Here is a 13,622-nt window from a genome sequence, read left to right on the forward strand (position 1 = left end):
TCTCTCCTCTGAGTGACTCTTCTTCACTCTATCACGAATCTCGAATGCTCAAATATATCCTCAAAATGATTCTTCTGGCCTCTGTGGTCCTCTTTTTAAAGATCTTTTCCTCTTGTGTCACCACCCCTAAATTTCATGTCTTCTAATCACAGCAGATGCTCCTCTCCAGGACCACCAACTCTTTAGTTCACACCTTATTTGGTTAGATTATACATTTTTGGTTATATCACACCTTTTGTAGTTAGTTCGCACCTTTAGTAGTTAGCTCACATCTTTTGTGTTAAAATGAGTAGATCTACTTCAAATACTGAGTTACCACCTTTTGTAGTTTAAAATGGGTAGATCTAATTCAAATACTCAGGTACCACCTTTGGAGATTAAAATCTAAAAATAGATTGTGGATTGCAATTCAATCATCCCAATAAAGTAAGAGGTAAGTACCTTAATTGTTACAATAAGGGGGTTACAATTTAATCTTCACAATCAAGGAAGAGCTAAGTATCTTCATTGTTACAATCAGGGGAGAGCTAATCCAATCTTCACAGCCCTCATGCAGCTTACAATATGATAAACTAAACACAGGTAGTTGTAATACAGACTTATATATAATAAGTGCATTAAATAAATGCTATATAAAGCATATATGAAGTCCAAAGGGAGAAAGACTGTCATTAATTTCAGTGTATTACTTAAGGATTAAAGTATAATTTTAGTAAATCTTCCCTGTTGTATATTATAGGCCTCACATTTACCAACAGAGAATGCAACTGCTTTGAACTTTGGCCAGAATTTTCAGCAGCTTCCCAAGGTCTCTGACTGTCTGATAGTAAACATACTTCTGTGAGATTAACCCTTATCTCATATATAGTGTTGTCTGAATTAATTCTTGATTAAATTTTGAGATATGTTTTACCTGACTATTTCTGAGAGCTCAGGACCTTGGCAAGGTCTCTGGAGGCAGTGATACAAACTACTGTTAACAAAAAGCTTTCTTTGTTTGAGGTCAATAAAAATCCCCTTCTGGAAATGGACTTCAAAGTCTTACCCATGGAAAGGATATTTGCCTGGGATATTTCCTGAATGGGTCACCCTGAAGGCTGTATCATGGGACTTCCCAACCAGAATATTCAGGAGCAGGTACTTCCCCATTTGATGATGCATCTTATCTTTCTTTTCTATCTCTCTTATTATTGCTGATGTTCATATATATATGTGTGTGTGTGTGTGTGTGTGTGTGTGTGTGATATATATATCCATTTGTGTTTTCTGCTGTAAGCTAAATTTCTGAATCTTTACATAATAATAAGAAACCTATTTATTTTTACCTTTTTACTTAAAATGCTGTTGAAAATGGGTCTTATTGAAGGAGCAAATCTCAAATCACAAACAGTTAAGTTAAGTAGCTGCATATGTTACAGCTTAATGTTACAGTCAAGGAAGGCTTTCTGGAAGAGATGGCATTTCAGCTGGGTTTTTAAGAATGGGTAGGCAGATTCAGGCAAATACAATAGGCAGAGAGACAAGAAGGGAAGGCATTCCAAGAACGGAAAACAGTAGGAAGAGTTCATTTTTTTTTACCTAGTTGCAGGCATTCAGTAATACTTGGTGCTTTGCACTTTTATATAACAGTTTTCTTCTAACCTTAAACTTCCTGAAACATGGAAGTGTCAGGAAGAACGACCCCTACCCCCTTATACTTGATTGGATTTTAGTAATAGTGATGGGCTTAAGATAATCAATATTATGATTCTAAAGTGATTAGCATAAATTCCACTATAATCTTAATACAACCAGTGCAATTCATGATTTTTATAAGGATTTCTAGCCAAAGCATAAAAACTGCTTTCTGCTTCCCTTTATCATAAGATACTGACCATCTGAGTTTCATGACCATATATGGTACAAAGATCAGGCTCCCTTCCCTGTTTGGAAATAGCCATCCTTCCCCCCAGATCAGATGAGTCTGAGGTAATGGACATCACTGTCTGCCTAAAAAAAGGGTATTGCCTAGTGGTTTTACCTTTAGACTAATGAGGGCTTTCCTAAATGAACTAACCAATCAGCTTTGTAATTGGGTAACTGTTTCTAAATAAGGTCTATATGATGTTATGTCTTCTGATGTGTCATCAACCTCGCATGGAAATATTCATTTTGTTACTGAATGAAAGAGAGAAGTTGCAAAAGAAGAAAAAAAATCAGATCCAGCAAAGCAAAGGAACAGCTCAAGTGGGGGAAGGGCAAGGAAGACTCAAGATTCCAGGATTCAAAACTGTCACTTCACTTCTGATCAGCTCTCTCCTGGATTGGAGGGTATGAGAAGACAACCTTTGAGATGTAAGATCCCTCTGGACATTGACTACCTTCCAGTGAGCCCCTAAATTTATCTGGTTACAACTGAAGACAAAAGTAGATTGGGACTTTATAGAAAGCTGTCTACTGAGAAGATTGCTCTTTCCCCAAATTTTCCTGAACTTCAGGAATAGCCAGACTAGTTTAGGAGGAAGGACAAATCCAAGAACTGACCAAAGGAGGGTCAGGAATACAGCCTGATTTGGGGGGGGGGGGGTCAGTTGCTAATATATAGAGATTCCTATCTCCCACTTTCCTCAACTAAACACCATCATGCTCCCTTCCCTGTGTGTCCTTAAAAATAAAGTGTTACCCTTTAGATCAGGTCTGCCTGCTTTCTGATAACAAAGAAGAAGACTGAAGATTTGGGGAGGATCATACCATTCCCCAAAAGGGAGAATAGTTCAAGACCAGGGCTAAGGAGTGAACTAGGTCTCAAAGGGAAAGGTGGCATTTGGGATATTGAAAGGATCCAGAGGCAGGACATTTACCTGCTCTCAGCAACAGCTAAGATCAAGAAGGGAGGCAATGGGTCGTTTTTCTAAAACTTTCTCCATGTGACAGAGGCTGGCACTAAAGAGAAAGTGCCAAGCTGAAGAGTGTGTGGATCTGATCATCTCAATGAGGAAGGGGCCCCAGGAGACTGGAATCTTGAGGAGCATAAAGGTCCCTCTGAAGAGCAGTTGGTCTCTCAGTCTTGAGAAGCTGAAGAGGGAAGGGTGGATAAGATTTTCTCCTGAGGGTTACCCACCTTTTCCTGCTTGTGACTGGAAATCCTTCCCCCCAATATTTCCAAATTGAAAGGACTATTGAAGAGAAACCAGAGGAAAGGCATTTTGAATCTCTGTTAGACTTTACCTCAGCTCCTGTTGCCCTGGGTCTGAACTGTGTGTGGCCAAGAGGCCAAACCCAAGATCAGTCAACCTGGGTATCTCTCAGGGAGCTTAAGCTGCCAAAGCCTGAGTTCCCCTCAAACTTGAGGAGGGAGGAAAATGGTTTTAGCTAGAGAAAGGGATCCCCTTTTTTCCCACTATCCTTTCCCATTCTTTCCCTGCCAGTTATTCCTGTATATTACCCTGGTTGAGTTAATTAACTTAAAGTAGTTTATCTTTTCCCCAAGCTTTGAGTCAAGTGTGAGTGAACAGATCAAGGGGAGAGACATCTTTCTAAGAAAAAACATTTAGTCTCTAGAAGTGAATGGGGGGACAAGAAGGACAAGAGCAAATCTGGGAGAACAGCCATACATAAGGAGGGAAGGGGGAAGAGGGGAAATCTTCAAACCCCCTCTCCTCTCTCTGAGCCGATCCTAAACATCATCTGTCTCTCCTAGATTCCTGTTTCCTTTTACCAACCCCCAAACCATTCCTCCATTACATCCTATGGTCCTTAACCTCCACCTCCGAAACCCAATCTCTGAGGAGACATATTCTGTACCTCAGGAAGATAAATAGTGCTATCTTCCCCAAGGGAAAGAGAGGGGAGAATCAATCTCTTCCCTCTCTCCATTTCTTCAGTTCTCTCACCCTCTCTCTCCAGTTCCCCAGTGTGTGAGTGTGTGACCTCCTTCTGGTCATATATTACATGTCCCAGTATATAAACCAGCTCTCTGCCTCTGGGCATTGTCTCTTGTGTATTGATTTGGTATCTTGAATCCTAGAGACTACATTTCCCACAATCCCCCTTTCCTTTTCCTGTCGTGAGTCATTGGTTATTTTGGTATTCAGTTTCGACTTCCTCCATGCTGGTGCTCTCTCCTGGAAGTGGCCTCTGGGGCTGGACCACCATGGAGGAAGGTTGTTGCTTGCTAGGTTTCTCTGTTTTTTTTTTTACTTTCTCTTTGATCTAAGTTGATTTTAATAAATAGTATTAAAATAATACCTGGAGGACCAAATATTAATTTTAATCTTTACACTTTCCAGGGCCCAACAATGTAACACATGCAAGAGAATGCTTTTACTGGAGTACTTGACTCTCTTCCAATAAAATCTACCTTTCTACCTTGACTTGGAGAAAATTAGATTTTTTACTTTATTTACCTAAATTGTCTATATTGAGTTGAAGGGTTTCCATTACACAACAGAAGTGTATAACTTTCATAAAATCCAAGATTTAAAATTTTTTGAAAGAAATTTCAGGAAAATGAGTTCGCTAACTCCCCGAATCAAGAAAGTGAACTTTTTGGAGAAGGTGCTTTAAAGAAGTCTATGGAAACTATATGCTGCATCAGAAAATCTAGAATGAACTTTGGATATAATTAATTGAACTGAAGCAGGTTCAACATATCATTTATTCTTGATCCAATCATTCTGGAGGGCAATTTGGAACTATGCCCAAAGGGCGCTAAAAGACTGTCTGCCCTTTGATCCAGCCATAGCACCGCTGGGTTTGTACCCCAAAAAGATAATAAGGAAAAAGACATGTACAAGAATATTCATAGCTGTGCTCTTTGTGGTGGCAAAAAATTGGAAAATGAGGGGATGCCCTTCAATTGGGGAATGGCTGAACAAATTATGGTATATGTTGGTGACGGAATACTATTGTGCTCAAAGGAATAATAAAGTGGAAGAATTCCATGGGAACTGGAACAACCTCTAGGAATTGATGCAGAGTGAGAGGAACAGAACCAGGAGAAAATTGTACACAGAGACTGATACACTGTGGTACAATCAAATGTAATAGACTGCTCCATTAGTGGCAATGCAGTGATTCTGAACAACTTAGAAGAATCTATGAGAAAAACCACTATCCACATTCAGAGGAAAAACTGTGGGAGTAGAAACACTGAAAAAACAACTGCTTGAATACATGGGTCAAGGGGATATGGTTGGGGAAGTAGACTCTAAATGATCATCCTAGTGCAAACATCAACAGCATGGAAATAGGTTCTGATCAAGGACACAAGTAATACCCAATGAAATTGCACGTAGGCTGCAGAAAGGGTGGGTGGAGTGGAGGGAGGGAAATATTGTGATTATTGTAACCAAGGAATAATGTTCTAAATTGACTAAATAAATTAATTTTAAAAAACATATCATTTATTCTGACTGTAAACTCTTATGCCAAAGGAGACTGCCCCCAATTGGTTTTTTGTCAATGCACCTAGAAAACATTGATTTTGCTCTCTCTCTCTTATATTTCCCTCTTATCTCCAACTATTGAAGTTTCCTCTTAGAAAATGCAACATTGTACGCATCTTTAGCTAGAAGATCTTTAGAGGTATAAACTAGTTATGTTAAATGATTCATTGGGGAGACGTCTCCCAAAGAATCACAGGGGCAATAATGAAGATAGGATTTACTCTCCCCTTGCCTATTTTTAGCTAAACAAATCAAGAACTCAAAGCACCCCTACTTAACACTAAGTAAGAGAATTCACAAGTCATTTACTATAGAGTAAGCTCACACCTCCAAAGGCTACTACCACCACCATCCCCAGGCAGCACTAGGCAAATTGAAAGACTGCAATTGGTTCCTGTAAAGTGAATAAGGGATAGGAAGTGACATGGAAAAAGGACTATAAAAGTCCTGAACTTCCTGTCCAAAGAACTTCTCCTTTGAACTTCTCCTTTGGAGTTCATCTTTGGAGACTCTGAGTTGGTGAACTGTACTGAAGGAGGAGACTGTTTCTCTGGATCCTGTATTGGCTTGCTGGGTGAGTAGTTGGCCTTCCTGTCCTGGCTTTTGGAGAGATTGGTTCCAAAGATTCCTGCCTTGGCTTTGGAAGAGGCTGCATTGGTGGAACCCTAACTGAAGACACCGCTGGGACTTCTGACTGAGGATTACTGGGAAAAATCCACATGGAGACAGAGTCTTTGGAGAAGCCCTGCTGGGGCTGAGTCTGGCTTCTCAGGAGATGGGCTGGTAAACTTATTAGAATCTGTCTTTTTACATTTTTCCACTTTCACTATTTCTACCTCTTTGCAAATAAAGCTGCTAAAAGTCACTTTGACTTAAACTGTAATATTTTTAAATTGGCAACCACAACATTACTTTAGAATTCTCATATTTAGCATAAAACCTAAATTTAAATTCTTATAAAAGAACCTTTCTTGATCTCTTCATGGGATTTTTTCTGTTTTTATACCAAAGTGTTTGGATTTTTTTTTGTTTTGGTTTGTTTTGGTTTTGCCATTTTATACAACAAGAACTTTATGCTGCCTAATAAATCCACCAATGAAAGATATGCTATTCAATCATTTTCACTTTCTGGAAGGAAGGAGACAAACCTGCATAGATAATTATCATTTCAATATGGTAAAAAAGGCAAACAGCTCACATGCCACAGAATTGAACCTGTTTTTTGTATTTTCTGGAAATAAAATCCTTAGTCTTTGTGGCATGCTTATAGATTTGGAGTTGGAAATCACCTTTAAGATGGTCTACTTCAACCACTCTCATGTTATAGAGAAGAAAACTGAGGCCAGAGTATTGAGGTAAATTATTCAGGGTCACACAAATAGTAAGCACCAGGGCCAAGATTGAGAATCCATTCCCTTCGACTCCAAACATAGTTCTCTTTCCTTTCCTGGCTACACCCCAGATTTCCTTCTCCCATGCCCCCAAACCTCACTTCAGCCCTGGAATTAACATATTAGAAATAGCCTCAGCTCCACTGGCCTCTCTTTCTGATTGAATGGCTCCTCCCATAATTTCCATGTAATAGAGGTTAATGGTCCCCAGGCCAGTTTCATCTTCATTCTTCCCATGCTGCATTCCAGACTTCTCCCTACTGTGTTGCTGCATGGGGAAGCTTTGTCCAACACTCCCTTTTGGCTTTCTCTTATGTCTATTTTTTCCTATCAGAATGTAAGCTCCTTGAGGGTGAGGAGTTGGTTTTCCCTTTTTTATTTATATTTTAAGTACTTGGCCCTGTAAACCTCAAAATTCCTTAGACTTATAAATGTTGGAAATTTCACCATTGGGATATTTCATACTTGGAAAATTTCTTACTGATAGTCTATTGGAATGGGAACCCCATTGGCATGGGAGGTTCCTTCTCTTCCCTTCTTAAGATTACTTTAGGACAGAAACCTTTTGCTGAACAATGGAAAGGACTTTGACCTATGCTTAAGCATAGAACAGGAATTTCTTTGAGTCATGATTGATTTTAGAATTGATACAATGGAGATACTTGGAATCAATCTCCACCCTATTCAGTCCTAACAGGATTGAGTAAGGGCTGCAGCCTAGATCAAAATTTAATTATTCCAATCTCTACCCTACTCAGGTTAACAGGATTTAGGAAGGGCTGTAGCAAAGGAGCAAAGATTTAATCATTTGAAAATATGACCTTCAACAGACATGTGCAAAGCCTCTGGGCGGTCCTGGGTTAAGCTAGAGCCTCCATTGGCACAGGGAAATTGATGGACAGTGATTGGTAGATGTGAGAACTGAGGGGAGGCAACTTGGATGGTTTCCTTAAAGATCAGGGGGGTCTGAAGAGTCGGGGTGGAGGTTGAGAAGTTGGTCGGTGTGGTTCGTGTGGGCTCTGAGAAGCTTGCTCTGAAGGAAGCTGAAGGTGGGGGCCTCTGAGACTGTTTCTCCATTTTGGTCACGTGAGTAATAGGGACTGATCTTTTTTCTTTGCCCCAGCTATCTAAGGGCTTGGGCCTTTTGGCCCAGCCTAAACAGAAAGGGTATTTAAGCCCTATTCCCTTCTCTCCCTTTTTCTCTCTCTCTATCTCTAATTCCTTTCTTACTCCTATTGTAATTAAACTCCATAAAAGATTTACTGCTGACTTGAGTTTTCATTTAGGAATTACATAGCTGAATTCCTTGGCGACCTTAAATTAATATATATCAGTCTTTTAAAGTGATTCCCTTGTCACAGCCCACTGCCTGATACATAGTAAGTATTTAATAAATACTTGTTGGCTGACTGACATTTCACTATGCTTTCTAGTAGTTCTTATAGTCAACTACTCCAATGAGTATGTCATTCAAAACTGCCCAACAATAGCCTAGGCTAGCCAGCAAAGAGGTAGTTTTCTTGCCAGTGGAAGAGGTCATGGGATTTAAAGCTAAAAGAAACTTTAGAAATCATGATCATTATGATTTTATACATGAGAAAATTGTAGTTCACAGAGCTTGAGACTTGCCGAAGATCATGTAAGTATTAAGTATTAGAGTTAAGATTCATGGAGACCTTGTTTCTCAAATTCCTATAGACTTGCAACTACACCAAAATTTCACGTTTAACATGGAAAGGACTCCTATGTAATGTATAAAGGAAACTGGATTAGAGGACCACATTCAAATGTGAGCTCCTAAGAAAATTTTTTTAATATAAGCTTCTTGAGGGCATGAACTGACTTACTTTTCCATTTGGATGATCAGCACTTAGCACACACAGTGCTTTCCATATAGTAAATACTTAATAAATGCTTTATTTATTCATTCATCCACAAAGATCTTTTCCAATTCTTTTTTTAACCCTTACCTTCTGTCTTAGAATTATTGGTTCCAAAATGGAAGAGTGGAAAGGACTAGGCAATTGGGGTTAAGTGACTTACCCAGGGTCACATAACTAAGAAACATTTTAGATTTGAACCCAGGTTCTCCCATCTCTAGACCTTGCTCCCAAAACACTAAGCCACCTAGCTGCCTGATCCCTTCCAATTCTAATTTAAATGATACTTTGCCTCTAATAACAGAAAAGAGCTAAAGAAAATAAAAAGAAAATTAAGAATATATTATTATAGGTATTTGGTATTTATTCTGTTATGTTTAAAATTCTCTGGAGGCCATATTTTCATTAATAATTATTTATTAAATAATAAAAATCAGGCCAGAGAAAGAAAAAGCAACATCTTCTGACCAGTCACTCTCTTAGCCACCTTCTCAGTGAATTGGCTGCACCAGCCCCCAAACAGATCCTGCACCTCCTCTGTCCCTAATTCCAGGGGAAAAGAGGGATTTCCTCTTTCCTCCACCAATTTATGCCCTTTGTGAAGTCTCTTTCCCAAGATTCTTTGATTAGAGGACTCAGATCTCAGTCCAGACAAGAGGCTATTCTTCCAGACAGCAGTAGTCAGAACACATCCACATTGTTGAGAATGGCCACACTTTGCATGTCTACTTTTCTCAGCATGGCTCTGCCTAGTTTATTTAATTGTTTCCCCACCTAAGAGACTTGTTTGCAGATAAACAAAAAACTTGTCTCCACCTTGCTTTAGTAAGGGGAAAGAAGCAAATTAGTAGCCTCAATCTTAAAATGAAACTTTTTTTCTTTAAAAATCAGTTGTTTGGGGATGCCAGAAAGAGTTACAGATTAGTATTAACTTTCCACAATACCCACAATTGTTCTCTTCTGGAGATATTAACTTCTTGTCAATAGACTGGTAGAAGACAAGCTTTTTTCAAAGTTAAAAGATTTTCAGTACAGATCTGGAAACAAACTATAAGTGTGCAGTGCAAGGACCAATATAATTAAGTGCACAAGGATTCATCACCATAAGATTGACCACTAGGTAACAAAGTTTTGGTTTGGGTTTTTTTTTTTTTATCAAAATACTTCATAAAGAACATCTAAGTAAAGCAGAAGTTTAGATTGGAGTTGGTGGACGGTGCATTCCCAGTGGATAAATTCCAGATCAATTGTCTCTTTGTTCTTGCCAAAGCAAAATTTAATATATTAACCCTCAAAAAAAAACCTTTCCCTTCTCCTACTTTCCTATTCTATTAAGACTTCACTATCATTCTGGACAACCTGGTTTACAAACTCAGTATCATCTTAAACTCAAATCAATCCTCCATGCTACCATATCTGATCAGTGGCCAAGTCTGGTCTACTTTGCCTCCACATTTCTCCCCCTTTCTTTACTCACACAACCAGTTTCCTAATTTGGTCATTCATCATCCCTCACCTGTACTATTGCCACAGTTTCCAAATTTTTCCCTACTACTTCCAGTCTCTCTTCCTCTAAAATATCCCTCACAAAATTACCAAAATAACCTTCCTGAAGCAGATATAACTATGTCATTCCTGGGTATAAGAAGCTTCAATGCTCTCTACTGCCACTGGAATGAAATACAAAATCAATTTGATATTTAATTCTCTTTTTGTTTTATTTCAGCCTACATTTCCAGACATTTCACATCACCTCCTTCTCATGTACTCTGTCTTCCAACCAGAATGACTACTTACTTTTTCTTAAACTCACTCTTCAATTACCTACAACATTGTCTTAACATAAGCTATCTCCCATGCAGCTATTTGGTACAATGGATAGAGGGTAGGAGTAGAATCAGGAAGACCTGAATTCAAATCTTGCCTCAGTTGTGTGCTATATGTAACCCTGGACAAGTTATTAACACCTGCGTTACATTTTCCTCATCTGTAAAATAGGGATAACAATAGCACCTACCTCACAAGATTGTTTTGAGTTAATATATGTAAAGTGCTTTGCTGTGAGCATAGCTTATTTATTAAATAATATAAATAAAAAATATTATGCATACCTTAAAGCTATGACTAGAACCATTACCTCACTTACACTTTTGAGTTATTGTTTTCTTTCAAGATTCATCTTACATGACACCTCACAAGAAGCCTTTCTTCATCCCCACAGTCCTTAGTTCATTCTCCTTCCTCCACTCACCATGTATTTAGACATTCAGTTAAAGGCAGTATAAATAGTGGCAGGGGTTCATTGATTCATGACCTCATTTAAAAGAACATTTCTTGATTTAATATATCAGTCAGAACTGAGTGTTAAGAAGGTCCCATATACTCCCTTGAATCAAAATGGAAGACTGATTCAGTTGGGTCAAGGATTTTATCATGCTTTGAGGAAATTGCATAAAATTAAGAGTTACTTCAGAAGTAGAGAGATCTCTAGGGTCTGGCAGCTAAAAGGAAAGAGTATGGATATCTAGAGATAAGCCTGAAAGAATTGGCAACAGACAGAGGAAGTTTTAGAAAAGGAGAAAAATAATCATGAACCATGTCAGAGAAGAGGAGAAAACAAGTTATTGCAGTTCAGTTGTTTCTTATTCATGTTCAACTCACCTCCATTTGGGGTTTTCCTAACAAAGATACTGGAATGGTTTGACATTTCCTTCTCCAGCTCATTTGACAGAGGATGAAACTGAGGCAAGGGGGATTAAGTGACTTGCCCAGGGTCACATAGCAATTGTCTGAGGTCAGATTTGAACTCAGGAATATAAGCTTTCCAGATTCCCAGTGCAGCATTCTCTCCACTATGCCACCTAGCTGACTCTAGTGCTGATTCTACTTTTATCCTAGTTCTTGTCTATTATTAACAGATATTTCAATATACTCTACTGTTTCTTTACATAAATGTTTCTGTTCATCTAAATTTTAGATAAGTAACAAAGAAGCCACATTTTAGAGATAAATATAAATGTAAATTAATTAGAATTCTAAATTTTTGGCTCAATATTGGGACTTTTCCCAACTAGGGATTTGGTGCACTTGTGAATGTACTCCTAATTTATGCTTAATATAAACCCCTAAAGCAACAGAGGAAAAGAATCATATGGAATTGAGAAGCCATTACATGGCCACTCTCTTTACAATAAGCTAATTATTATTATAACAAGGTGTCATACACCTAAGCTTCTGAAGGGAAGGGACTATGGTTTTTTTGTCTTTGTATTCACAGGTCTTAGCATAATGCCTTTCATATTTTAGGATTTTAATAAATTATTTTTGTTCAACTTCCTATATGTTTGCAGCATTTACAGACTACAAAGCACTTTCACATATTGCAAGTCATTTAACCATAGGGGAAACACATCATGAAGTAACAGGAGGTAACCCTGAAAAGTCCTGGGTTCATGTTTGGAAACTGAGATTTACAACTTGTTAGACTGTGGGGCACATCTCCTAGTTCCATATTCTCAGGCTTAACCATACCCAGTCACCAAGAGCAAGCCATTCTGCTAATGAGTCTTCTCAGGGCATCTTTGATGTCCCTGTTCCTCAGACTATAAATGAAAGGATTCAACATGGGAGTGACCACAGCATACATTACTGAGGCTATTGAGCTCTTCCAAGAAGACTGTGTGACTGACGAACTCAGATATACTCCAAGAACTGTTCCATAGAATAATGAAACAACACAGAGGTGAGACCCACAGGTAGAAAATGCTTTATACTTTCCCCCTGTGGATGGGACTCTCAATATGGAAGAACATATCTGAGTATAAGAGAAAATTATTCCTGTGAAGGGAAGAATACCCAGCAGTACAGTTGTTAAATATACCAAGATGTTATTGATGAGGGTGTCAGTACAAGACAGTTTAAGAACCTGAGTAAGATCACAGTAAAAGAGAGGAATCTCATGTTCTGTACAGAAAAGCTTCATCACCAAAAGACAATGGAGTATTGCATTTAGAAGACTGATAGTCCAGGAGAGTAAAACCAGCAAGCCACAGAATTGTGGGCTCATGATGGTCACATAACTCAAAGGGTGACAAATGGCCACAAAGCGGTCATAGGCCATCACAGTGAGGAGTAAAGTGTCTGAACAAGCAAAAACCATGAAGAAGTACATCTGGGTAAGGCAGCCAGCATAGGAGATGGCCTTACTGTGTGTCAGGAAGTTCACCAGCATTTTGGGGACCAAGGTAGATACCAAACAGAAATCCACCAAGGACAGGTTTGATAGGAAGAAATACATCGGGGTGTGAAGGTGAGAATCAGAACCAATGGTCAGCATGATGAGAAGGTTCCCACCCACAGTGACCAAGTACATGCTGAGGAACAGCCTAAAGAGAGGCAGCTGCTGCTCTGGTGTCTCAGAAAATCCTAGAAGGAGAAATTCAGATATGCTTGTTTGGTTTTCTGATCCCATGTAGCTTCTTTTTCTGCTTGGGAAAATATGGGAGAAAAGTATTAAGTGAAAATACAGAAATCCTTGATTTATATAGAGAGAAAATTCCAAAAGTTGGGCTCAAAAGAACTGAATTTGAAGTACAGTTTTACCATACCCACCTTGCTTTAGTTTGAATAATCCCTTCTCAAAGACTCATTTTCCTTATCAATAAAATTCAGACAGTGTAAATGATTCCTGAGCTCCTTTCAGGCTCTCTAATTCTATACAATTTTGCTAATCACATTTATAAATTGTTTTATTACATAGATATATGTATACATTCACATATATGTACCTATGTATAGATATTATATCTCCACCAGGGGACATTTACCCTTGTTACCTTGCACATTCATCAACTTATCCATGTCCTTCTAGTACTCAATGGAAGACTCATTCTAGGTGTGGTCCAATACAGACAAATTATAGCTGC

The 13,622-nt window shown here is 38.6% G+C and overlaps 1 protein-coding gene across 1 annotated transcript; it reads right to left on the bottom strand.

Annotated features, from left to right (window-relative positions):
* Positions 1-12,069: 12,069 nt before the first annotated feature.
* LOC100618324 (olfactory receptor 7D4) lies at positions 12,070-13,177 on the bottom strand. The gene has a single exon (XM_007489215.3). It carries the CDS (start codon positions 13,166-13,168, stop codon positions 12,233-12,235), a length of 936 nt encoding a protein of 311 aa, XP_007489277.1. The 5' UTR covers positions 13,169-13,177; the 3' UTR covers positions 12,070-12,232.
* Positions 13,178-13,622: the final 445 nt, after the last annotated feature.

Source organism: Monodelphis domestica, chromosome 3, assembly GCF_027887165.1.
Source record: "Monodelphis domestica isolate mMonDom1 chromosome 3, mMonDom1.pri, whole genome shotgun sequence".
Taxonomy (NCBI): Eukaryota; Metazoa; Chordata; class Mammalia; order Didelphimorphia; family Didelphidae; genus Monodelphis; species Monodelphis domestica.

Excerpts from the sequence above, each read along its gene's own strand:
- LOC100618324 (XM_007489215.3), bottom strand. The coding sequence starts at position 13,168 with ATGGGATCAGAAAACCAAACAAGCATATCTGAATTTCTCCTTCTAGGA.